At 48.1% G+C, this 22,231-nt stretch overlaps 9 protein-coding genes across 9 annotated transcripts; 5 read left to right on the top strand and 4 right to left on the bottom strand.

The window, feature by feature from the left end:
- Window positions 1–37: 37 nt before the first annotated feature.
- Window positions 38–929, top strand: ASPWEDRAFT_439393 (uncharacterized protein). Its single transcript, XM_040836143.1, has one exon. The coding sequence runs from the start codon at window positions 159–161 to the stop codon at window positions 606–608; it is 450 nt and encodes a 149-aa protein (XP_040690779.1). The 5' UTR covers window positions 38–158; the 3' UTR covers window positions 609–929.
- Window positions 930–1,138: 209 nt separating this feature from the next.
- ASPWEDRAFT_26517 (glutathione S-transferase family protein) lies at window positions 1,139–2,009 on the top strand (the record flags this gene model as incomplete). Its single annotated transcript, XM_040832866.1, has 3 exons — window positions 1,139–1,291; window positions 1,368–1,703; window positions 1,800–2,009. 3 exons carry the CDS (start codon window positions 1,139–1,141, stop codon window positions 2,007–2,009), a joined length of 699 nt encoding a protein of 232 aa, XP_040690778.1.
- Window positions 2,010–3,295: 1,286 nt separating this feature from the next.
- On the top strand, window positions 3,296–3,807 carry ASPWEDRAFT_26516 (actin-binding ADF family protein; the record flags this gene model as incomplete). The annotated part of the gene is made up of 3 exons (XM_040832865.1): window positions 3,296–3,504; window positions 3,566–3,614; window positions 3,667–3,807. 3 exons carry the CDS (start codon window positions 3,296–3,298, stop codon window positions 3,805–3,807), a joined length of 399 nt encoding a protein of 132 aa, XP_040690777.1.
- An 852-nt stretch (window positions 3,808–4,659) lies between these two features.
- On the top strand, window positions 4,660–5,420 carry ASPWEDRAFT_107311 (cytochrome c oxidase subunit IV family protein; the record flags this gene model as incomplete). The annotated part of the gene is made up of 3 exons (XM_040827875.1): window positions 4,660–4,969; window positions 5,055–5,248; window positions 5,331–5,420. The coding sequence occupies 3 exons, from the start codon at window positions 4,660–4,662 to the stop codon at window positions 5,418–5,420; spliced, it is 594 nt and encodes a 197-aa protein (XP_040690776.1).
- A 1,248-nt stretch (window positions 5,421–6,668) lies between these two features.
- On the top strand, window positions 6,669–8,760 carry ASPWEDRAFT_26514 (F1F0 ATP synthase subunit beta; the record flags this gene model as incomplete). The annotated part of the gene is made up of 7 exons (XM_040832864.1): window positions 6,669–6,682; window positions 6,766–6,935; window positions 7,077–7,162; window positions 7,221–7,263; window positions 7,406–7,722; window positions 7,775–8,624; window positions 8,681–8,760. The coding sequence occupies 7 exons, from the start codon at window positions 6,669–6,671 to the stop codon at window positions 8,758–8,760; spliced, it is 1,560 nt and encodes a 519-aa protein (XP_040690775.1).
- Window positions 8,761–9,239: 479 nt separating this feature from the next.
- Window positions 9,240–12,457, bottom strand: ASPWEDRAFT_38749 (1,4-alpha-glucan branching enzyme GLC3). Its single transcript, XM_040834955.1, has 8 exons — window positions 12,041–12,457; window positions 11,834–11,958; window positions 11,663–11,762; window positions 11,494–11,606; window positions 10,744–11,435; window positions 10,350–10,685; window positions 9,667–10,297; window positions 9,240–9,595 (listed from the first exon to the last, which is right to left on the bottom strand). The coding sequence occupies exons 1-8, from the start codon at window positions 12,081–12,083 to the stop codon at window positions 9,569–9,571; spliced, it is 2,067 nt and encodes a 688-aa protein (XP_040690774.1). The 5' UTR covers window positions 12,084–12,457; the 3' UTR covers window positions 9,240–9,568.
- Window positions 12,458–13,071: 614 nt separating this feature from the next.
- On the bottom strand, window positions 13,072–14,807 carry rhgB (putative extracellular rhamnogalacturonase; the record flags this gene model as incomplete). The annotated part of the gene is made up of 4 exons (XM_040830648.1): window positions 13,072–13,760; window positions 13,825–14,026; window positions 14,077–14,115; window positions 14,172–14,807. 4 exons carry the CDS (start codon window positions 14,805–14,807, stop codon window positions 13,072–13,074), a joined length of 1,566 nt encoding a protein of 521 aa, XP_040690773.1.
- Window positions 14,808–15,219: 412 nt separating this feature from the next.
- ASPWEDRAFT_131128 (alpha-1,2-mannosidase family protein) lies at window positions 15,220–18,209 on the bottom strand. Its single transcript, XM_040829274.1, has 5 exons — window positions 17,913–18,209; window positions 17,313–17,854; window positions 16,826–17,259; window positions 16,012–16,778; window positions 15,220–15,963 (listed from the first exon to the last, which is right to left on the bottom strand). Exons 1-5 carry the CDS (start codon window positions 17,996–17,998, stop codon window positions 15,507–15,509), a joined length of 2,286 nt encoding a protein of 761 aa, XP_040690772.1. The 5' UTR covers window positions 17,999–18,209; the 3' UTR covers window positions 15,220–15,506.
- A 1,327-nt stretch (window positions 18,210–19,536) lies between these two features.
- Window positions 19,537–20,606, bottom strand: ASPWEDRAFT_38743 (uncharacterized protein). The gene has a single exon (XM_040834954.1). It carries the CDS (start codon window positions 20,590–20,592, stop codon window positions 19,732–19,734), a length of 861 nt encoding a protein of 286 aa, XP_040690771.1. The 5' UTR covers window positions 20,593–20,606; the 3' UTR covers window positions 19,537–19,731.
- Window positions 20,607–22,231: the final 1,625 nt, after the last annotated feature.

Here is a 22,231-nt window from a genome sequence, read left to right as displayed (position 1 = left end):
GTCAGCTTTCTTAACTTCCTTATCACAGCGATCTACAGAACCTCTTCGTCCTCTCGTCCTCAACACTCCCAAAAGTCTACCGTCCACTGTCGCTTAACGAACTGCTCTAGTCGATTAATTCACGGGTTTAAACACCTCCCCGCGGGCTGTTTGGTTCCATGGAGCATATGTTGACACCACTCCTCCCGTGCCCTTCACCTAAGGGCTTCGTCGAGATATTCGTTTGGTGCTTGCAAGACGAATTGATCTGTTTTCATCCTTTATATACCCCATTGTGCGGCAACGATTCTTCTGCTCTACAATACTTCTTTTCTTTACACTATCTTATGTTTATTTCTATCATGCCTTGCGTGACTGCTCTCCGATGCAAAGATGACCATTGGAATGTTAGAGGCACCTGGAAAAACTACCGCCTATCGGTATATCGTGTCTACATGCTCTACTCTGTTCTGTATCATGTTATGCCCATGGCCGTTGGTCATGCAGGTCGTGGATTCTCTGCCAGTGGCAGGCACCGGATGGCATGTTATGCTTGGATTTCTTCGGTACAGTACATATTGATGTATGTACATAGATATTTCAGTGCCACTTTCAATAATAAAACTTAAATATGCGGGCCAATTTTGTTTTTTTCCATCGTAATATACTCTTATGGTTGTTGTCCAAATCAAGATTGATGATTCTGCCATAGATCTCGGAGTTAAGATTCGGGAGATGACTCGGGAGATGTGATATTCATAAAATCAGAGGATATGAGGTTAAACAAAAGCATTTGTATACATGTCAAGGTAAAATCATATCCTGGTACTAAATCATGCATAAATACTGAAATCCACCAGCAGTCGCGCATTTCCTATCTGCACTGCAAGTTCAAAAGCCAACAAGAATGGTTGCTTATTTCTTACCCGGCTCGGACTTTGCGGGATAGCGTCCGATCCCTTTTACTAATCTAGCTTGATGCCCCTCCATTAAAGAAGTACGCAGTTCCAGCTGTTTCTCCTCAAATCGTCATCTTGCTCGTGGCTCACATCATCAACGTTTGACGGATTATAAATTAGCTATAGCTGTCTTTATTCTTCCCATCAAACACCACCCAAAAACACAGTCACCACTTCTACAAGATCTAATTAACTATACAATGGCGTCTCCTAAGATCGTTCTCTATACAAACCGTCTTTGCCCATGGGCTCACCGCGCTCACATTGCGCTGAAGGAGTCGGGCGTTGAGTACGAGGAAGTTAGCATTGATCTTAACGTGCCGCGTGAGCCGTGGTATCTCGAGATCAACCCTGTATGTACCCCTCATCCCAGAAAATGACCCATATAGAGCGAAAATGGTTAACTGACGGAATCCTGCAATAAAACAGCGCGGTCTCGTCCCCAGTCTGTCCTACAACGGCAACATCATCACCGAATCCGCTATTGTGGCCCAATTCATCGCTGACGCTCACCCCTCCCACCTCCTGCCGCCATCATCGCCCGCTGAGAATGCCTTGTACCGTGCCCGTGTGTCTTTCTTTGTCGACACCTTCACCAGCAAGGTTGTGCCGCATTTGCATGGAAGTTTCCGGGCTGCTTCGGAGGAGGAGCGGGATGCTGTTGCGGTGAAGTTGGCCGACGCCGCTGTGAAGGAGATTGAGCCGTTGTTGGAGGCTGGCAAGGGACCTTTCTTTGGTGGTAGTGAGCAGTTGACTCTGGCTGAGGTGCGTTTCACATCCCATCCCCATTTCCTCCCCCGTCGTCTAGTGTGCCCATTGTTACTGGTAAATATAGCTGACTGGTGGGTTATTGACGAATAGGTTCAAACTGGATCATTCCTCCTTCGCATCTTCGGTTTCAGCAAACCCGAACACGGTCTCGTCAGTGCTAAGCTGCCGGGCTTGTTGGACCAGGCGCCCAAGTTCAAGCGCTGGGCTGAGGCTACCATCAACCACGAGAGTGTCAACTTTATCTTCGATGAGAAGGCCGTCGCGGACAAGATGAGGGCCAAGTTTGCTCCGAAAGCGTAGGTTCGTTCTCGTTGCTGTATCCGAGTGAGTTCGTGTATGGAATTCCTTGCATTGGCTTTTTGGACAGAAAGGGAGATCTGAAGCTGTGATGGTTATGAATAGTTTAGCAATGATGAAATGGAAACATGTCATGTTATGAAGCCATAAATCACGAGCCACAGTTGTAGCTGTAGCTGTAGTAGTTGTAGATACTACGACAGGGAGCCAAGCCAGTACAGCCACACCAGGCGCTATTCCCACTTGAGATACCCCGGCATCCGTACCATCGTCATTGCTCGGAATAAACAGGATAGCAGAAGACAAGGAAGATGAATCGGGTGATGAGCTCTTCTTCTATTAATATGCATGAACAGAGAATGTCCGATATATTTTTATTTCCTTGTGGTGGCACCATGACGTGATATGACTCGGTAAGCCCAGCACTAAGTGGCTCTGGAGTCCCATGGTTGAGAGGTCTGGGATTCATAGTCCGGTGAGAGGAACAAATGAATAGGATATGTTTTCATGCTGCCTACACCTTTCGTAGTTTAGAGCTCCCGCATTCGTGATACTTTTTTTTTTTTGATATTCAAGTGATACAGATGGAATATGCGGGATGATGCAGGCTGCACGACATCATATGTCATTTTTTTCTACGTCGATTTAATATCGCTCAGGGGGTGAAAAATAAGACCAAGTATCAATAGTAGAGAAAAAGCGGCTCGTGGTCCGCCGGGCTTGTCACGTGCGGGGACTGGCCCCCCACCACCGCCATCAACAACGCAAGCACAACAACCAGAGCCCCTCTATCTCCATCTCTCCCCCCATTACACTATTCATTTACCCTTCCTTCTCTCCTCCTCCCATAATATCTTGTTTGGTTGCTGTAGGGTATCCTTGAGAACCTCTTGAACTCAATTTATCTTCCCATTCGGTTAGTTATACCCCGCGGACTTGTTGTCCTGAGTTTTTTTTTTTTTTTTTTCTCTCTTTACTCTTTTCGAAAGGGAACAAGTCGATCATAACAGTCCACAACTGACAATGCGTGCAGCACGGTTCTACCTTCACAAAAGCAACCATGTCGGTCCGTAATATCCTCCCCAACATCAAGCTGGTTGCATACTAACTTGCATCTTCTATCGCAGGTCGCATCTGGGTATGTAGAGTGCCTTCTTTCCCCACATTTCCCGACCGTTGTGTTTCGAGGGATAGGCAGATATATTCATAGTTCGCCGCAATACTGACGAGAGGCGATAACTAGTGTTTCCATTAAGGATGAGTGCCTCACTACATTCACCGAGCTCCGCATGTCGGGTAACAAGCCGGAAGGCCAGAGACTGAAGTTCATCATCTTCAAGGTCTCCGACGACCAGAAGACCATCGAGATTGAAGAGGCCTCTACCGACCCCAATTATGAGACTTTCCGCAACAAGCTCGCCGAAGTCAAGGAGGCCAACGGAAAACCTGCACCTCGTTACGCTGTCTATGATGTCGAGTATGAACACGAGGGCAAGAGGTGCGATTGTTCACAGCCCCTTAGACTGATGGGCCGAAACTGACAATTGTCCTTTGTGCAGAAACAAGATCGTCTTCATCTCTTGGGTTCCCAGCGGTTGTAACATTCGCGTATGTTTCCTTATTTTCTTGTGCGTTTGGCTTTCGCTGACAACCCGGACAGTCGTCCATGATCTACGCCAGCAGCCGTGAGGGCTTCAAGACCGCCCTCAATGTCAGCAATTCCATCCAAGCCGACGACAAGGACGAAATTGAATGGAAGAACATTGTGAGCGAAGCCAGCGGTGGCAAGGTTAAAGCATAAACGGGTGCGCCGGCTGGGTCCGGGCCAAGTGACCTTGTATGTGTTGGCTCTTATTACACTGCACCGCTATCCGTCAGACCACGGAGTGCTTGGGAACGACCAAACCAATGACATCCCCTGCATACACTTAGCTTCAATATGAGACCGTTACGACTTGAGAGTGTTTTCATAGTGACCCGGCCGCCTTTCTCTGCGATCGTGGAGCCCATCGTGGATGAGTGTTTCGAGGGGAACTTGTGTGTCATGGGGTTTGCCCATACAGAATACTCCTTCCTGCCTGATATGGGACGTGGTTTCAACGGCTCGGTGTAGAGTAGAAAAGACGGCACCACCTCCGATATATCATGATTTCGTAACCAACTGGATTGACTGGAGTTGCGTAGGGTTCGACATCTACTTACAGGAAGGTTGGCTATGTAGGCTCGACAGTCAATTTTCGAGGCCGTCGACGGGAGAGCAATGGGTAATGGCCCTGAAAGAGTCTGATTAGTGGTTAGAAGAACTTCGAGATAATAATGTCAATGATGGAACTAATTACCTCGTCTGAATCAAACGAAATGAGAGTGCAATAGTAATGTGTATTATCATGATGGCGAAGGGATGGTTGACGGGTGGAATCGGGCCAATGAGGAGGCGGCCAAATCGGGCTAAGCTAGCCGTCCGGACACTCGACTTCCACTTCAAATCACAGTCGAACGTCGTCTTCGTCTTCCATCGCGAGCCTCGACCACCCCCTCCACTCCCTTGCCAGCCTCTAATCATCCTCAATTCCGAGGGTCTGTCTCTATAGCCTCTGGAGAGTGCTTTTTCTTCAATTGATCGCTTTTTATCGCGCGCACGCCCTTCCGCACAATGTTCCTTCAGTCCGTCTCTCGAGCTGCTGCTCGCAGCTCGGCCATGCCCACGGCTGCCATTCGCTCCTACCGCACCGTCCCAAGCCCAATGGCTTGCCTGAATGTCCGCCCTCAGACCGAGAAGAAGTCTATTGCTCCCCAGCAGACACGCGCCGCATCCGAGCATGCCATCGCCAATCCCACCCTGGCCGGTATTGAGAAGCGCTGGGAGGCCATGCCTCCCCAGGAGCAGGCCGACCTGTGGATGCAGCTGAGAGACCGCATGAAGGTTGACTGGCACCAGATGACTCTCCAGGAGAAGAAAGCCGGTTCGTACCCCTGCTCTATGGCATCCCCCCGGCCTCCCGATCGATCAGAATTTTTGCTGACCTTTCTCTCCCCCACCTTATATAGCCTACTGGATTGCTTTTGGTCCCCATGGCCCTCGCGCACAGCCCCCCAAGGGCGAGAACCTGAAGATCTTCCTGAAGGTCGTTCAGCTCACCCTCGTCTCGTTCGGTCTCTTCTACGTTATCCACCTCTTCGCCAAGCCCCAGCCCAAGACCATGTCCAAGGAGTGGCAGGAGGCCTCCAACGAATACGCCTTGGTACGTGAGAAATACAGTCCCGGATGAATTTTGGGGCTCTGTTCTATATCATGATGTGATTGCTAACAAGTCGTCGCAACAGAGAGAGAAGATGAACCCCATCCACGGCATCAGCAAGGAGGGTTACGAAGGCCCCGGATTCGTCCAGAGCGCCCCTGCCGAGCGATCGTAGGTTGAAAACCTCTATCCTGGAGGAATAGGTATAGCAATCAGAAATGCCGTATAGGCAGTGCTGGGATTGATCGCCGGCCGTCTATCGCGACACGCCTGATGACCCCGGCTCTGTGTTCTTGTCCGTTGAACGCAACCCCCCACCCTCGTCTTCCTTGATGTCAATTCGAAACCCAAAACTTGTGTATCCCGTACTGTGCAATAATCAATCTATCTCCTTTGTAGCCATAGAGCAGTTTTGCATCGTTCCCTGTATCTTGGACTTGATTGAGCAGTAGGGTAATTCTTATTGTAAGTACATGGAACGGCGATTGATAGACACTTTTCATAATTGGATTCTATGAAATCTACACTGGACCAAAGTTGATGGGCTATGATTTTCTATGAGATACGTGGGAATATATTTGATATTGAAGCAGCGCCCTTGGAATGGGATGATGTCAACGATCCTTTCGAGGTCATTAAGATTTACCACTCCAATTGGATGTAGTATAGTGTTAAACTACGATATATCTTGTACCAGGATTCAATGTAGCAGAAAAAAAATTATGTTTTATCAAGGCTAGCAATTACTGTGGGAAGAAGATCCTCATGAAACGGAGCAAATACTCGAAGAACTCGGAACACGTCAGAAATTTCCACCTGTCCGAAAGGGAGAATGGACGACATGGGCAGGCACGGGGAATCCAGCGGTGGGCAAATTGGATATGGATCAGACCGGAGGAATTCGCGCTATAACTGGAGCGTCTTTTGACAGTTTATTATCGAGCAATAAAGAGATGGCAGCTAAGTTTCTTCACCGTGCTGGCGATTGTTATTTGATGGGGTCGCTGAAGCTCCCTGCATCCGGGCGCCAAGAAGTTCCCCGTTGTGTGTAGCGATTTCTCCCTAGTAACCCAGTCGGTGAGCTGGAGCAGCTGGAGAGAACCCGTCGACACGATGAGATGATAGATAAAATCATGGTAATTTTAGAATGCTAGGCCCGTAGCCAGTTCATAGCCCTGCCAGCAGAGCTGCAAGCTTGCTCCATCATCAATAAACAGCTGAGGCTGGTTGCCATGTTCTTGCGCGTTGCTCGGTACATCACGGGATCGTCGGCAAAACCGCCCCGGAAAGGCTAAGCCGGGCACAGTCGCCTGTGTCCACCTCAACCTCAACCTCTTCCCTTCCCTTCCCTCTTTCTTCCCTCTCTCCATCCTCTCGTCACCTTGACCCTTTTTCTATACCCATTTCGCTCTTCAACACCATCATGATGTTCAAGAGGTGTGTTTCGCCGCCAATTTCTCTCTGATCGCCCTCTCTCCCAGATTTTTGTTTGCTGACAGCTGTTTTTTTGCTCTTCACAGCGGTCTCGCCCGGACCTTCGGGAGGGCTGCTTTTGCTCGACCGACCCCCGTCGCCCGACGCGCCCTTCAGCCCCTCAGATCCAACGGCCTGCCTTCTCTGGCCAGGTTCGCCAGCTCTGAGGCTGCTCAGACCGGAAAGATCCACCAGGTCATTGGTGCCGTCGTTGACGGTACGTAGCGGACACCCTGTTGAAAACCCTGCCGGACCAGGGCTACGCGAAAATCTTTTCCGGGCCTTGAATCCATCACAACAACAATCAAAAACGTCGCAATGGCAATTCCAATGATCAATATCTGACTATCGCAAACAGTGAAGTTCGACGGTGAAAAGCTTCCCGCCATTTTCAACGCCGTTGAGACCCAGAACAACGGCCAGAAGCTCGTCCTTGAGGTTTCTGTATGTATATATCAAGCTTTTGATGACATCAATTTCAGATAGCTAACTTGAATAACAGCAACACTTGGGTGAGAATGTCGTCCGTACTATTGCTATGGATGGTAAGCTTCTCCCCCCCTTGGTTGTGTCGTGTCCTGGATGACCTTGGTAACTGCCCTGGTCATTCAGGCACATGAACCGGCTCTCCCCCTAGCTGGATATTTGAAGTTTGCTCTTCAATGAGTCTAACACGTCGATCTATAGGTACCGAGGGTCTGACCCGTGGTGCTGCCGCCCGCGACACTGGTGCCCCCATCACAATCCCTGTCGGTCCCGGCACTTTGGGTCGTATCATCAACGTCACTGGTGACCCCATTGACGAGCGTGGTCCCATCAAGGCCGACAAGTTCGCCCCTATCCACACTGAGGCTCCCGAGTTCGTCGAGCAGTCGACCGAGGCCGAGATTCTCGTCACTGGTATCAAGGTCGTCGACTTGCTTGCCCCCTACGCCCGTGGTGGTAAGATTGGTCTCTTCGGTGGTGCCGGTGTCGGTAAAACCGTGTTCATCCAGGAGTTGATTGTGAGTTGACTAGCTTCCCTTTGTCTTAAAATGCTTTACTGACAAATTTCAGAACAACATTGCCAAGGCTCACGGTGGTTACTCCGTCTTCTGTGGTGTCGGTGAGCGTACCCGTGAGGGTAACGATCTGTACCACGAGATGCAGGAGACTGGTGTCATCCAGCTCGAGGGAGATTCCAAGGTGTCCCTGGTGTTCGGTCAGATGAACGAGCCCCCGGGTGCCCGTGCCCGTGTCGCCCTTACCGGTCTGACCATCGCCGAGTACTTCCGTGACCAGGAGGGTCAGGACGTGCTGCTCTTCATTGACAACATTTTCCGATTCACCCAGGCCGGTTCTGAGGTGTCTGCCCTTCTGGGTCGTATCCCCTCTGCCGTCGGTTACCAGCCCACCCTGGCCGTCGACATGGGTGGTATGCAGGAGCGTATCACCACCACCAACAAGGGTTCCATTACCTCCGTCCAGGCCGTCTACGTGCCCGCTGACGATTTGACTGACCCTGCCCCCGCCACCACCTTCGCTCACTTGGACGCCACCACTGTCTTGTCCCGTGGTATCTCCGAGTTGGGTATCTACCCCGCTGTCGACCCTCTCGACTCTAAGTCCCGTATGCTCGACGCCCGTATTGTCGGTGAGGACCACTACAACACCGCCACCCGTGTCCAGCAGATGCTCCAGGAGTACAAGTCGCTCCAGGATATCATCGCCATTCTGGGTATGGACGAGTTGTCCGAAGCCGACAAGCTCACCGTCGAGCGTGCCCGTAAGCTCCAGCGTTTCCTGAGTCAGCCTTTCACCGTTGCCCAGGTTTTCACTGGTATTGAGGGCAAGCTCGTCGACCTCAAGGACACCATCCGCTCCTTCAAGGCCATCATCCACGGAGAGGGTGACGACCTTCCCGAAGGTATGTTTAGAATACATCCCCCGTGAATTTGCGCACTGATGCTAACAAAATTATAGCTGCTTTCTACATGGTTGGTGACTTCGAGTCTGCTCGCGCTAAGGGTGAGAAGATTATGGCTGAGCTGGAGGGCCAGTAAATGTAATATTGTTTTTAAGCGCCCCTTTCTTTTTTTCAGACATGGACTTTCTTTCTTGAGTTTTCCGGTTTCTTTTGATGCGTGTACAGTACTCGATCTAAGAAAAAGGACTTGAAGGAAAGGCTATAATTCCTATTGAAAGAAAGGAGCACTCCATCTCACCCTCTGTAAGCTGGTTGGAAACTTCCACGCTTGTGTTACACTATGTGCTCAATGTAAGTAACTTAGCATGACCACAGCCAGCCTGGATGATACCCTCCAGGCTGGGACAATTGTATCATTTCTTTTGTTCGATTAGGTTATTACCTTAGCGTTCCGTAGTTCTCCATATGTAGTCATTCGTAGATCCGAATTGTGGATAGATCCGTTCATCGTCAATGCATGTATGCTACCCATAAGCCGTTAGGTCACTATTGGCATCGTGCTGTAAGACATACAGTGTCCAGAGTCTAGATTAGATTGACTTGCAGTTTACATCAAAGGGATGTGGATCTCATATTGTCCTTGAATACTTCTACCATTTAGGATTTTCATTTCGCATAATAAGGAATCGAGCTAGAATAGAAAGGCACATTGTGTCGAATTCATTGGATTTAGATAAAACTCGCCAGAACACGTAACAGAAGATCATAATAAACATGATAGAAAGATCAATTAGATCTAGACCAATCAGAAAAATATAGATATCAAGAAAAGAATACGCAACCATGAATAATCCTTGAAGCATTTCTCGAATAGGAATATTAAGGTGAAGAAAGAATCAAGGGAACAAGAAAGTGGAGTAAGGCAGGGATGGTGAAGGTTGGTTTTATAGTGTTTCTTCTAGGGCCAAGACCTGTGGGGAGTCAAAGTCAGTATGTGCTCTTGGATTCTTTAAATTGAGTCGTTAAAGAATGAGGAACTCACTATTGCTGTCCTTGTTGGAACATAAACCTGCAAATAGTTAGCTCGTCCATTCCACGACATGTCTGTCGTGAAGAAGCGAGTCTCTTTGAGATTACGACCAAAGCCACCAAATTCACTATCGTCAGTGTCCAAGACAATCCGGTAAGTACCGGCTTTGTCAACACCAACACGGTAGTCAGTGAAGCTGTCCCTGGGATGGAAGTTGAATATCCAGAGAAGTCCTGCGCGTTCGAAGACGAGGACCTTGTCAGCCTCGTTCTTGAGACTGACGTATGCCTGGGGCGAGTGCAACCAGCCGTATTTCTCTTCGGTTAGCTGCATGCTGCGGTCGAAGTCATTGAGGAATTTGTATCGGAGAAGATTGTCTTCGGTTAGGTTTAGTTGACGACGAGCGTACCAGAAGGAATTGTTATTTCCAGCACGGGGGAAGTCGAGCCATTCGGGGTGGCCGAACTCGTTGCCTTCGAAGTTGAGATATCCCTCGCCGCCGAGGCCGTGGGTGACTAGTCGGATCATCTTATGTAGAGCCATGCCTCGTTCGATGATGGGAGTGAATTCCGTTAGGACAGACATGTTTGTGTACATCTCCTTGTCACAGAGCCACATCATGAGGGATTTGTCTCCCACAAGACTGGGTTGAGTTAGGATTCTATTTCTTCTCGTGATAGGGCTTGTCAACTTACGCTTGGTCATGACTTTCTGCGTAGGCGATTGTCTTCTCGCCGTGACGTCGGTTTGTCAATGTGAAAGAGAGATTGCCAATGTCCCATTCATCATCTGACTTCTCTTTTAGAAGCTTGATGTACATGTCTGGGATGGCCATGGCTAGACGGTAGTCAAAACCAACTCCACCCAGGGCATAGGGCAGGCAGAGTGCTGGCATGCCGGACACATCTTCGGCCACTGTTATACATTCGGGGTATAGCTTGTGAAGCATTTCGTTGGCAAGAGTCAAATACATTACACCCTCCTCATCGACTGCTGGGCCAAAGTATTCGTGGTATCCACCCGAGAAGCCTCTACAAAGGAGTTAGCTAAACACAAAAGTAAGATAGGGAAAGAGTGAGGGATACGTACGTTCCAATTCCATGGTGAGTGTAGAGCATACTCGTAACTCCGTCAAAACGGAAGCCATCAAATTGATATTCTTCCATCCAGAATCGTAGGTTACTCAAGAGAAAGCGCAGCACCTCATGGCTACCAAAGTTGAACAGTCTACTGTCCCACAGCTCATGTCGGCCCTTTGTTCCCTCGTGGAAGTAAAGGTGGTCTGAACCATCAAACATGTTGAGTCCGTCTAGAGTGTTCTTTGATGCATGGCTGTGCACTACATCAAGAAGAACAACCAGACCCAAGCTGTGAGCGGTATCAATGAGTTCCTTCAGATCTTCGGGTGTGCCATAGCGACTGCTCGCCGCAAAGAAGTTGTTGACTTGGTAGCCAAAGCTAGCGTAGTAGGCATGTTCCATAACGGCCATCAGCTGAATTGCATTATATCCCAGATACTTGATTCGGGGAAGCATATTCGCAGTAAACTGTTTGTATGTTGCAACCTTGGTCTCTGGCGATGAGATTCCTACATGCGCCTCGTAAATACGAAGACTTTCGGGCTTCTTGGGCCGGGAATTCTTGAATTTGTATTTCTCTTCTTCCGGTGGGTTCCAGAATACTGAGTCGTATACCGGGGAAACATTTAGATCTTGAGTGACACGTTTGATCCACGCGGGGATTCGATAGATTTGCTCCCCGGCACGGGTAATCATTACTATCTGAGATGAAAGTCAGCGAGGCGTACAAGTACTGGCGTAGGCTTTTCGGAGGAGATACCTTGACTTTGCTGTTATGAGGAATTGCCGGAACACCGTCCTTTGCAGGCAGTGTAAGTTCCCAGACACCGAATGAGTTCCTGGTCATCGGGGTGGCCTTGGTATCCCATTTGTCTGCCAGTCTCAGTAAGCCTTTCACCGGATCCCTCATTCAATGCCACCAGACGTACTGAAATCTCCGACCAGATGTGCTTCGACGGCACTGGGTGCCCATTCTCTGTATGTAATGTCGCCATTGTCACGGACATTGAGGCCGAAACTCTCGTAACCCTATCCAATTCGAGTTCGTGTTAGCATCCCGACCTTACAGCGACAACGAATACACAGGAAGAATTACTCACTCTGCTGAACTTTTCCAATCCGCCCTCAGTCTCATCAATGATCTTGAGCCAGTCTTTCACGACACTGAATCTGTGCTGCAAAGCTCCCCGGAATGGCTCAAGCCAAGGGTCAAGCTGGATAACACCTATAAGAGCTCAGTTAGAAAAAATAGCTTAAAAATAGCTTTCGAAAAGTAATTTCAAAGCTCAAGACTAGCTAGAACCAACCAGTGCCATCGGCAGGTATTGATTGAGAGCTTTCTGAAGCCATGAGGAAGCAATGACGATAGTCGGATCAGTACTGGTTCTTGATTTCAAGGAAAGCGACGCCGCAACACAGCAAAAGCAATCTATTGGTCTAGCAAAAGACAGACTCAGGAACAGCCAGGAACAGATCTTCTTCGTGACCAGAGAAAAAAAAAATGGAAAAAAAGGGGAAGTCCGGAGCAGGTGGAACACAGACACAGTCAAGTCTCACGCTTGCTTTCTCTGGAGGCACATGCGGGGGAGGGTCGAGACCAAAGCTCAACGCGACCCATGTGACATCAGTATCACCCCTCAACGCTTTTTCTCTTCCCAGCCGTCTTGAAAATTTACCCTGTTATTATAAGATGGATGGACTTAATTTCTAGATAATTATTCGTGGCATCTTATCGCTGCATTCCTATCAATGAAGATTATCGATTCCGATTCCTGTTTCTGCTTCCCGTGAGGGGTGACGACGGATGCGGAAACTTGCTGATGGGAAGCTCTCTCCACCTTCCAGGTGACATTGCAGAGGTGGGCGCCGGAAGAGAGATTTTCGTTTTCCAAATCCTGTTTTTCGTCTCTTGTTGGAAAATATTATCGACATGATGCTAACCAGGGTGGCAGGGTTTCTGCTAGGATTGTTTGGCTTGATTTAGCACAGCGCTTACGCTTTGGCCGTCTGAATCGTCCAGTCTGGACTGAACTACGATAACTCCAGGGAATAATAGGCGTTTATATACGAGCTGCTCTGTAAGTGCTGTTTGCTTATAATCAGTGTATTAATCTGATAATTGTATGATATTCAGAATGGTATTATACCGGATTCTATTGAACGGACACATCGAAATACGGACCAAAGCAATATTCCAAACCTTGTTGACATTTATTTCACTTTATTCTATCGAATATTGCTTTATATAATGCACAATTCTGTTATGCAAGTCCAATATGCACCCAAATAAGCCCAAATATATGAGCTAGTCGGCTTGCGCACATTGCAATAGTCACATCTAGTGGCCACGGAACTGCCTCCAGGGGCGAGCATGACTACCCCGGTGGCTTGGTAGGAAACCACCTGGGAAGAAGGAACCGGGAGACGCAGCGGTGGTGGTGCTCGGGGGTACCTCAGTAGCCTCACTTTCCGCAGCGGCGGTGGAAGTTGCCTGGGAAGTCTCAGTCACGACGGGAGCGCTGGAGCTGGCAACAGCAGCGCGTGCATTGACGGCAGTCGAAGCGCTGTCTGCCATCAAAGAGCTATACGGGGTCGCTCCGGGGTAGAAAGAAGTAGGAATCGTAGGAATGGGGATGGAAGCCGTGGTGCCAAAGTCGGTCTGGAGATCAGAGGCCATGGATGCCGCCGAGTAGCCAGATGGAGCGCTGGAGACGGTAGTTGTGGTCACCTCGTAGGACTTGTAGTCATTGCCAGATTCCAGACAGAATCCAGAACCGTAGGCACTCTGGCACGAGTACCATTGTCTACTGCCTTCTTCGGTCCACATGGCGAAATCTTCAATATTGATATCGTAGCATGGCGCACCGTCGGGGCAGATAACCTTGACAGGTCCACGTGCAGCACCGTTTGCTTCAGTGCCCTTCCAGTTCTTCACGGTGATGTTGCTCAACTCGACGCCATCTCCAGACTGAGCGCTCATACTTGCCCAGTAGCTATCAATGTCCAGAGAGTAAGCATTGCCGTGGCCTACCAAACAATCATTTAGTTTGGTATGTTCCAGTGGACAATTAATTTGAGTGATATAACGTACCGATAAAGTTCTCGAAAACGACATTCGAGACGGATCCACTGCCACCATTGCTCTTGATCATCATCATGTTGTTCGAGTTCCAGGTATAGACATTGCGATAGGTGACATCAGAGATTTGGGTGTCTGCTCCAAGGGATCCCATTCCACAGCCACCACTCCAGTTGCAGTAGATGTTTTCAACCAAGATGTTCTGAGCCGGACTCTACAAGATTGTTAGAACAAAGCAACCAAAATGCAGAAAGCAAGACATACCTTGACAGTGACACATTCATCTTTGTTCGTCACTTCGACCTGTCGAGAAGTTAGCCGGACGAAACTCTTCAATATCAAACCAGTTTGTCACTCACATCATGAACCCAGATATTAGTACTCCAGACATCAATCCCATCCAAACCACCATGATTCCCACCCCGAATAGCCATATTATAAACCTCCCCATTCTCACAAGTATCCATAGAAAAGTGAAACGAAGGCGCATCCACCAAGATAAAATCATGAACCGAGAAGTCCGTCACCTCATACAACCGCAGCAAACGCGGTCCACTCCAGTTATTATCCGCATGGAACTCATACCCCAACCCCTGCATCGCACCAGAGGAGGTACTACTAAAGAGCTCAAAGTCACTCGAGTGCTCGATGTAGAGCATGTTGCCGCCGTCCGTGCCGGTGCGGTAGATGGTTCCGTCGATTTGCAGAGCCCATGCCTTGCCGCCGCTCAACCGTGCCCAGGAGGAGAGGGCGTACTCGCCTGAGGGGATGTAGACGAGACCGCCGGATTTGCATTCTGCGAAGGCGGAGGCGAGGGGAGGGCCCAGGTCGGTTGTTTTGTCTGCTGCGGCGCCGTAGTCGAGGACATTACAGGTCTTTGTGGCTGCTTTGGTGGAGGCAGAGGTTAGGGGGCCGACTGAGCCGGAAAGCTGCGCTGCAGCGAGGGTGGGCACCAGGCCTACGAGAGAAAGGAAAGAAAGAGTGCTGAAGCGCATGGTTGCACACTAAAGGGAAGACAAATACAAAAAAGAAGGGAAGAATGAATGAACGGAGTTGAAGAAGGAAGAAAGGACATGGGAATACAATTTCTTATGAATTTAAAGCTGGTGCTAAAATCGTCAGTTCCAGACTATCAAAATGCTCCGCTATAAATTGCACTCTAGACTAGAGGGTCTGGAGTGTTATGGATAGAGAAAGTTATGAGTCGCAATGTCATTACCACATTTATTCCAGCATTTATCCTTGATAGCTGGTAGAGCTGAATAGAAGATACTGCTAGATGAAAATGAAACAACCTGAATCAGATAAATTGTGGAACGTGCTAAAAGATGGTCAAGCTTCATATCGAATATGATCGTTTCACTAGTAGGGCTGGTGATCCTGGGGGAAATTACAATGTGCAACCCAGAGAAATACAACGCAGTCAAAAGTTATTAAATCTCATGATAAAATCAATCAACCGGAGACTTATCACGAATTTGAAATAGATTCGATAAATTTCTGTGAATCGGAGTGATCCAAGGATAGATTCATGTGGACCGAAAATGGTGGATCTGGATGTGAAACAACGATGCTGGAACCGAACCATCCAAAGTGAGCTTGCCAACTAGAACGACTAGTGCCAGGGACAATCAGTCATATTATACAGCTGATAATATTTACAACTCAAAGACACTATACAAGTCATGCTCAATCTACGATGCAGGACTCGGAGGCAACTCTTCCGTAGTCCAATTGGCCGCCGTCTTTCCAAGCTGGAACTCGAGCGTGCCTCCATTAGCAAAGATGTCATCCCACGTTAGCCAATTCTTCTTCCACTCTGCTCCATTCACCTTGAGACCCTGAACGTAAAAGTCCTTATCGCCGTTTCCGTCACCCCCGGTCGAGGTGACATGCAGCTTTTTGTTGTCACCTAGATCGATGGTCATCGACTCGAACCAGGGTGAATGGATCAGGAAGGTCGTCTGTCCTGTGATGGGGTATAGACCGATCATGTTCCAGAGTAGCCAAGTCTGCATGGCGCCTGCGTCGCTGTTGCCAGGGAGTCCAGACTTTCCGGTGCGGTAGTATTCCTTTGCGACTTTTCGGGATCGAGAGACGGATAGGTCTTGTCGGTTGATATAGTTGTATAGGTATGGGACGTTGAACATTCTATTTGCTGTTAGATGGAGTACTCGTGTGATTCGTCTGAAGACTTACGGTTCGTTTGTAGGATCGAAGATCATCCCACTGGAGCCAGTAGCCCCGTCTTTGAACATAATGTCCAAACGGTTCTTTACCGTCTCAGCACCTCCCATTAAATTAACCATGTGCTTCATGTCGTGAACGCTATTCCACGTGTAAGCCCAAGAGCTGGCCTCGTAGTACGGGTCGCCCCAGTAGCCAGTGTCCTTCACAGGATCAGTGTCAAGAAGATGTGATTCATTTCGAGGAACGACAAAGCCAGAGAATCCTAAGGAGGTTTTGCTCTTATCCCAGTGGTTGCGCCAGTTTCGTGATCGGTTGAGATACTTCTCTGCATCTTCATTCTTACCCAATCCCGATGCCACCTGGTACAGACCAAAGTCGTTACAGGAATATTCCACTGCACGAGTGACTGCGCGGCTGAACTTGGGGGTGATGAATCCCAGACTGAGCCAGTCTGGAAGAGCACTACGTCCCTGCTTGGTAGAGGAGTCCGGGGCCATGGGATCAACTGGGTCATTGGGTGGTGCTACTTCTGCATCCTTGACCATGGCCTTGTACCCGTCGTCCCAGTTGACGGCACCACGCACACCCTTGACATACGCATCGGCGAGTATGTTGTCTGCGTTTGATCCTCCTTGTGTACGACCGTTGTAGTTGGAAGAACGTGCATCAGGCATGTAGCCTTCGTTCCGCCAGATGTCGATCAGAGAGCGGATCTGCTCTTCGTAGGCAGTCGGCTGCAGAACTTGCATGAGGGCGGTAGAGCAACGGAATAGATCCTGACAAAGTGAGCTTATATCTTATAACAGGGAACGGAGACACAAACCCAAAAGGTAAAGATATCCTGATAATAGGGTTCATCAGATGTCCACCCGGGATTCTCCCCGGTTTGGTTTGTAGGGATCAAATGCATAAAGTAGAGTGATGTGTACAGCAAAGACAAACTAGTCTCATTCGTGTTGGTCGTGGTAATCTTGGATAGAACTTTAGAGTTCCATTCGGATTTGGCATCCTCAACAACGGTAGAGAATTCCGTTCCACTTGGCATTTCATCCTGAACGTTGCTGCAGGCCTTTTCCTTTGAGATCCAAGATATACCCACGCGAGAGATGACGTCAGAGTCTTTGAAAGAGAACAAGCCACCGACTCGAGTTGATCCAGTGGATGCTTTCGCAGATCCGCTGGGTTGTTCCACACTGCCTTTCTCATCGGTCCCGGTAAAGACCTTTTTGCTGGTGGGAGTAGTGTCAAAGTGACCACCTAGGCAATGAAGCCGTCAGTTATAATTCAAGCCCGGTTCGAAGTTGACTCACAGAAATAGATAGTCCAGTCTGGGGCCTCATTCCAGCCATTATCATAAACACCATGGCCCTCATAATGGCCATCCTCCAAGATAGCAAAGCTACCCCCCTTATAATTCTGCCCAAGACCCATTCCTCGAAACGAGGGCAGAACATGCGAGACATCAACCAGCACATTTCCCTGCGATCCCGAGGGGAATGTATATCGATAGATACCAGCATGCGCCGAGGCACTTAATTCAACAGTGACATGCTCATCGGTTTTAGCGTGGTAATATCCCACCGTCGCATTATCCGTACCAGACCGAGCAACAGTCAGATTGGAAAGAGGCTGGCTGATATTCCCAACAAGAGGGAGCTGTGAGACGGTGCCGTATTTTGGTGCTCCTCCTGTGCCTTGCTCGTGCATCAGACTGAAGCCGGAGAAATTGCCCTTGCTGAGGTAGCCGGAATACGCGTCGCTTTTGCCGTCGTACAGATCGGGACCGAGTTTGACGACGCCAAAGGGACGCGCGACGCCGGGGAAATCATTTCCGCCGCCTTCTGATCCTTGGCTGTGAATATTAGATATATGTTGGTAGAAGGTGGAAATAAAGATGAGCGAGGACTCACAAAACATCAACATGGGATGTAAAGTCGACAGCCGAGACAAGGGGCTCGAGAAGACTCAACGCCAACAGGGCAGGTAATAACCCCATGTCGTATATCTCTCGAACTGACTCGCTTGATAATCGCACAACAGTGAATGAGATCTAGGAATGAGACAACGTGGATAGCAAGGGTCCAAAGATTTTTTATCAGCCCAATGTGGCCAAGACAAAGGCAGTCGGTGAAGAAACCCCTCACGTCTCTGAAGATCCAAATCCGTATACAATTCTAAATATAAGAGTAATATTGGGGGCCAGGAGGCATTCTGGCAGTCTCATTGTTCATGTCTGAGTCTGACGCTTTTCGGCCCCCACGGAGAATCCCCAGCCTTGGTGCTCCACTTGCCCTGCAGAAAAGGGGCTGATCACTACAGCAGATAGCCATCTATCAGTCACTCTCTAGATGTCTTAAGCAATTAATAGATAGTTATCCTGTCTATTCGTAGTGTATTTGGTCAAGGTCCCTATATAATAAGAGTCTTCGAGTGTACTTTCCAAGTTGGCATCAGTTCTACTGCCTTGTCCCAATTAGCCATCCGCAATGCCATCCAAGGCAGACATCATTCTGCCGATTTTACGGAGCGATTATATTGCATCTTTCTCCAGAGAAAATCGTCATATTGGTGGAGGAGAAAAATGAAATGGGCTCTACATCGAACAAGAGAGCAATCAGGGCAATCTTCCAGCGGGAAAAGCCTAAATCAGATGAAATAGCCCAAGCAAAGTTGAACACTGAAGAATTCAGTTTCCATGAAAAGAAAAGCAGGTATGGGCAGTATCTTCTGGTCAGGCCCATAGCTCAGAGGATCTTTAAAGCAGGCATATGGTCTTTATGGCCTTCCGCACTATGTGGAGCAGAAGTGAGCAAGAGAGAAAACCTGTCGAAGAGAAAATAATACATTGTCAAGGGCATAATCCCTAACTCTATTCCAACAATCACATGCTATGCTCTTCTTCTTCAAATTCATAAGGGAGGATAGGCTCATCTATCAAGGAAATTAGTCATTAAGTAAAGTAAAAAGGCAAAGGGCTTGATACCATGGCAATTAGGATTATAATGTCGTACTCTTGCTAGAAGTTCTTCTGGGTGATCGTCCTAATATTGCCACTCTGCCACTTTTTTTGCAGCAAGTTCCCTGCGGAGAACAAGTTTCTCTGGCGAAAGCTCACTGATATGCGCGTGTTTGATCTTGTACTCGGAGATCGTGGTACTAGGTGGTTGATGGTTGTTGCACTCTGTCTGGACGCCCGTATGCTTCGTAGGCTTCTTGGTAGGGCTTGATGTGCTGTCATGCGGCTTCGAAGAGGGAGAATTCTGGGATTCAGCTGCCATGATTACTACCTTTGTAGTGGTAGATTGTGACGGTGACAGCGAGTCCGAAAGCTTCTGGCTTCGACGGTAGAAGTCATGTTTTACGAGGAGATTCTTTTACTCAAACAGGTTCCCATTAGTCTCGCGTGGCTGTTAGGCCCTACATGGTAGGTAATTGCTAAGACTAGATACATGTTTTTTTGTTGTTTTGATTTTTCCCCCTGTTTTTTTCTTCATTTTTCCTGTTTCGATTTTTTCAGTAGTTCTGCTTTTCATCCTTTTTTTGCGTCGTTTTTTCTTTTCTGCTTTTTTTTAGCCTTTTCTTTTTTCCTGCCAACATTTTGAATTCGTCGTACGCAAGTACGCAAATCGTATCCCAAAGGACAAAATACAAGGGTCTATCCAGTAAATTGGATGATCAAAAGATGTGGTCGACTGCCATGTCCTAGCTAAACCAACGATCACGGATTCTCTAATCCAACGCGTCGTAAAAAGCCTCATTCGCCGAGCCCTCAGGTTCATCGCCCTCCTCAAACTCGTCATCGAACTCTTCCCCGGATTCTTGATCGTCAAAGTCCTCGTTTGGGTTATCAATACCGTCTTCATCATCGGCATCAAGTCCTTCAAGGAAATCGCCGAGGAAATCGTCGTCAAGACCTTCTCTGCGTCCGACTAGAGAGTCGAACCAAATGTCGTTGAGAATCACCTTGGTATCTTCAAGGATCCAGTTGATCCTCTTGCGATTACTCAAAATTTGGGTGTGTTTCATCATTTTTTCGGTCTGGAGGTTGAAATAACCCCAGTCGAGATCATCGACGCCAAAGTCCCGCACTTCAAAAAAGAAATCTTTGCGAACATCCTTGTAGAAAAAGGACTGCGGGATGTCCCATTCGAAGCACTCACGGACGTTCTCGATATCCTCAAGGTTGAGGTATTCCAATATCAGCTGGTGTATTTCGCCGGGGAGTTTAGGCAAGAAAGACTTGGAGTCGGCCGCGTTGCCATTTCCGGCCTCAGCCATTTTGGACTCGCGTTCGGCACGCTTTGCATCCGTAATTTGACGACGGTGGCGAGATGTCTGAACGATACCGAGAACTTCCGAGATGTTGACAGGGTCTGTGAAGAAAGACGGCTCCTCGGCAGATCTGACCGCGTCAAATGGCTTCATGAAAGTGTCGACCAGTTGGGTGAACCCCGGGATCATGGACAAGGTTCCCCCGGCGATAGAGCCCTGGAACATGTCTTCGAAGGCCTCTTTCAAACCAGGCGACGCGAAGGTAGTTTCACTAAAGAAATCCTCAGGGATGGTAGCATTCTGCACAAATTCCCGCATATCACAACCTGGCTCATTTCTAGTTGCGATGTGTTGGGGAGTGAAAAACCCTTCCTGCGCGTAGTCCTCGTCAGTCCTTGATTCGAGAGCCTCGGTGAGAAAACCCAGATTGACTTCGATCTCTGGACCAAAGAACTTGATGATCATAGTCCAGCAATTGGCATGTAAGGGGAAAACTGTGTGGTGTTCCGTTTGCGGTGCGTTCGGGTAATTCTGCATAAACTGAACGACAGACACTTCCAAGTCGGTTTTCTTCTTAGGCTCATTCAAAAAAGCATCTTTGTCCATAATGACGACAGGGGGGGTGCACATCTGAGAGATGCCCGAAATTCTGAACGTATCCCGTGCTTTGTCTTCGATGACTGGCTCAACGTTAGCTTGCTGTCTTGCTTGGAAGATATGCTTCTCTACTTACTAAACCTAGCATATCCAGGCCAGGTATCAGGTTTTTTGAAATAGAACTTTTCGACGTCTTTCGCTGTAAGCTTGCTTACGTCTGTTCCCGGGGGAAGTTCATCCTTGATCGCCTTCGAGATAGATTTCCGTGCCACAACAGTAGCAATTGAAATGAATGATCACACTATCCAGATGTGCATAGGCAACAGACATAGTGGCCTAAGGAATAAAGATACTAGGGGCAGTCAGTAACACATGTGAATAGATAGTCATGTTCATTCATGATAACATACCAAGTCGATCAGGGAGGGTTGCTAAAAAAAAAAGAAATGTGATCCTTTCTCGATCGCAGGGAAAAAGAAAAAAAAAAGGAATTCTAAGGCTATCACCGCGGTGATAGCTCTTAGAATCTGAGTTTCTCTTTCTCTTATCTAGAGATGCAGTCTTCACAAATTAGTAAGAAGAAAATAATAGAGAAGAAGGATTATTCTTACACCAATCTAGACTGTGCTTATCTGTCCTAAGGTCAGAGAGAGGATGAAAGAGGAGAAAGAAGAGGAAGAGAGAGAGAAAAAGAGTGGGAGAAGAGAAATTGTTGTGGGCTGTTGCTTGGGTTTCCCTTTTGGGAAATACATCGCATTCACTGCCAGTCCAAACCAAACAAACAAGAATTCTCGCTAATCAATTTTTGACAGATATCAATATTGATATGATATAATATAAAATGATATTGATATTGATATTCTGAAAGTAGATATGATTGTTGTTGTTTGTTATCCTGCTTTACCAGGCACATATAGCTATGCCATGATGCTATACAAGCTGCTGCAATACTACAATACTACAGCAAGGATGTGAGTGACTAATACTGATTCATCTAATTCATTCAATCCATCTGATACAGAGAAGAAACAACCTACAGTCCGATATACAGCTAATTTGTACAGCTACTCCATCAGTTCGTTCACCTCGACACTCAGCAATATCAATAACCACCCATATATTTATCCTCCTCTTACCTCCATCAAAACACCGAATTAATCCCTTGCATAGCTTGTGCAACTTGGCATCTCAACGGCCTCGTTTTGTGGACGGAAAAATTATCGTCGCCCTCAACCACACAATTTCTCCGTCGTATCCACACCTCCCCAGACGAAAAGAAGCATCGCCGATTTTCCCCCCGTTTTCATCCCCGGAATTCCACTATCTATCATATACAAGACGCGGGGAGGAATGGAATTGG

The sequence above is a fragment of the Aspergillus wentii genome (genome assembly GCF_001890725.1).
Source record: "Aspergillus wentii DTO 134E9 unplaced genomic scaffold ASPWEscaffold_3, whole genome shotgun sequence".
In the NCBI taxonomy this organism is placed as follows: domain Eukaryota; kingdom Fungi; phylum Ascomycota; class Eurotiomycetes; order Eurotiales; family Aspergillaceae; genus Aspergillus; species Aspergillus wentii.
Note: the sequence above shows the minus strand (reverse complement) of the source record. Positions and strands in the feature narration are given on the sequence as shown.

Bases quoted from the DNA above. Each gene is read 5' to 3' on its own strand.
- ASPWEDRAFT_439393 (XM_040836143.1), top strand. From the start codon at position 159: ATGGAGCATATGTTGACACCACTCCTCCCGTGCCCTTCACCTAAGGGC.
- ASPWEDRAFT_38749 (XM_040834955.1), bottom strand. From the start codon at position 12,083: ATGGCTTCAGAAAGCTCTCAATCAATACCTGCCGATGGCACTG. The intron at 11,607-11,662 runs GTACGTCTGGTG...TGAGACTGGCAG, and splicing joins ACATCTGGTCGGAGATTTCA to ACAAATGGGATACCAAGGCC. The intron at 11,436-11,493 runs GTATCTCCTCCG...CTTTCATCTCAG, and splicing joins CTCATAACAGCAAAGTCAAG to ATAGTAATGATTACCCGTGC.
- ASPWEDRAFT_38743 (XM_040834954.1), bottom strand. From the start codon at position 20,592: ATGCGGGAATTTGTGCAGAATGCTACCATCCCTGAGGATTTCTTTAGT.
- ASPWEDRAFT_131128 (XM_040829274.1), bottom strand. From the start codon at position 17,998: ATGGGGTTATTACCTGCCCTGTTGGCGTTGAGTCTTCTCGAGCCCCTT. The intron at 17,260-17,312 runs GTGAGTCAACTT...TTCATTGCCTAG, and splicing joins AGACTGGACTATCTATTTCT to GTGGTCACTTTGACACTACT. The intron at 15,964-16,011 runs GTAAGTCTTCAG...AACAGCAAATAG, and splicing joins TTCGATCCTACAAACGAACC to AATGTTCAACGTCCCATACC.